Consider the following 2,179-nt stretch of genomic DNA (forward strand, 5'->3'; position numbering starts at 1 on the left):
CTTATGAATGTTGAACTCTATTTCAAAGAAGAGAATGAGGAAGTTTTATTCACGCAGCTTCCTGTCAACCTGGCTGACTGAGAACAATTATATATAGTAAACTTGGTCTACAAAACACACTTGTTAAATAAAAATTTTCTTGAGATTCTTTTGGACAACCAAAATGTTTTGCCGACAACCAGGTTTTGTCAACAGGTTGTCCGCTGGACAACCTAAAAAATTTCCTCATGTCTACCCCTGTTGAGATGTCGATGTATACCCAATAGTTACATTTTTAGTTTCATTAAAATCCATCTACTGGTTCATAGAGTATTTTGATAACGCTACAGGCAAACTCACACATGGATACAGGCAAGAACATCCTTGCATTTCACCTGAGTTGGGGGACAAATCTAAAATGAGGACATTCTGTTCAGAAATCTGATACTTTTTTATTTGCGTCTCTCTTCTCATACAGTGCTGTTACTAGCTATCCTTGTTTGTCTTTCCCGTTCTTGAAGATGGTGTTGATGGTAAGCAGGCCCGCCGCACCAACTCCTCCACGCCACTAGGGGAGCTCTTTGACCACGGTCTGGACAGCTGGGCGTGCATATTCTTTGTGGCCACGGTGTACTCCATATTTGGGCGTGGAGAGAGCGGCGTGAGTGTGGTCATACTCTATTTCATCCTGTGGGTGGTGCTGTTCTCTTTCATCCTGTCCCACTGGGAGAAATATAACACTGGCATCTTATTCCTGCCCTGGGGATACGACGTCAGCCAAGTGGTAAACACACAGACATACACACACGTAAAAGTTTGACTGCAGCTTGAACTAGCCAGTCTTTTAGGGGGTTGATGTTTCATGGCTCATCTCCCTTCAGACAATCTCACTTGTTTACCTGGTCACTGCTGTGGTGGGTGTAGAAACCTGGTACCAACCAGTCATTTGGAACCTCCTTTATCGAGATCTGTTCACCTTCATGATCATGAGTGAGTTATGTTTTGGTTTATCTGAGATTATTCGTTCACTTACTCTGACATCTGTTAACGCCGACGTTTGCCTGTTTTCAGCTTGTTCCTTTACCGTGACTTTACCCATGAGCCTCTACAATGTCCTGAAGTAAGTACACTGTAGAAAATATTTTGTCTGATTTTAGTTTTATATTTAATGCAATAATTTAGATCTTTTGAAGTGATTTTTTTATAGAAATGTTATGAAAAATTAGTCCTGAATAAAGCTGAATTGTTAGAGCTAAAAGAAGCAGGGCACTAGCTAAAAGCCAAAAATAGTGAAATGCCAGCCAAAAAGTAAATTTCCACTAGTGCCACTTAGTGTCGGTACGGTTCCAAGCCATTTTCATTAGGCCAGATTCATGGAACCAGCCCTTTTTTAGTACCTACTTTGTTGTGGTTCCAAGCGGTCCCAGTCGACACGAAAATGCGACATCAGAAAACTGTTCGTCACTGATTGGCTAGGGGGTGGAGCCACTGGTTGCGTCTGAGCTGCTTTTACAACAACCACCCAAGGAGCCATTTTTTTCAATTGTAGCAGTGATATTAGTTGTTTCCAATTTTAATTTTTAGCAAATTTTTAAAATTTTACAACTTATTCGGCAAATGTGTTTCCATCTCTCATTTTGCGCATTAACTTTCTTTTTCGAAAAACCCAAAAACCAACAACCGCCCAAAACACACCTACTTGAAGTGGACTGGAACGTCAATGGAAAAGCACCTGAACTGTCCGTACCGACACTGACCGTACTAGGGCTGTGTATTGGCAAGAATTTGGCGATACGATACATATCATAACAGAGGGGTCACGATACGATATATCCTGATATATTGTGATATATTGCGATTTTTTGTCCAAAAATTCTATTAAATAAWAACCTCTTACTGAAGGAAAAGAAAAGCTAATGTTTACGTACAGTGCTTACATTGGCTGTGTCCAAAACGACAGGCCGGGTCCTCCGGAGGACCCAGACTCCCCGGTTTCGGCGGGCCGGGTCCTTGGTAGACCGGGAAGACCGGAAAAAAGAGTCTGTGAATTTGGACGGTCTAGCCTCCCCTCCTTACCTGGCGTACGTCTTGTCACCTAGCAACTGTGACGACGCTAAACAAGCAAACTTAAATCAAAACTAGAAAATTATCAATACATTAGCATTATTAATATCACAAAACTATAAAATTAACTTAAAAG

The 2,179-nt window shown here is 41.3% G+C and overlaps 1 protein-coding gene across 1 annotated transcript in view; it reads left to right on the plus strand.

Moving 5' to 3' along the window:
* The window catches only part of selenoi (selenoprotein I), a 15,622-nt gene that overhangs the window by 7,010 nt on the left and 6,433 nt on the right, over positions 1–2,179 (plus strand). Inside the window, exons 5-7 of the mRNA XM_014031336.1 lie at positions 501–763; positions 861–969; positions 1,051–1,099. Of these exons, the coding sequence (XP_013886790.1) occupies positions 501–763; positions 861–969; positions 1,051–1,099 (421 nt within the window). The remainder of the gene's footprint in view (positions 1–500; positions 764–860; positions 970–1,050; positions 1,100–2,179) is intronic.

This window comes from Austrofundulus limnaeus, unplaced genomic scaffold, assembly GCF_001266775.1.
Source record: "Austrofundulus limnaeus strain Quisiro unplaced genomic scaffold, Austrofundulus_limnaeus-1.0 Scaffold1228, whole genome shotgun sequence".
Classification (NCBI taxonomy): domain Eukaryota; kingdom Metazoa; phylum Chordata; class Actinopteri; order Cyprinodontiformes; family Rivulidae; genus Austrofundulus; species Austrofundulus limnaeus.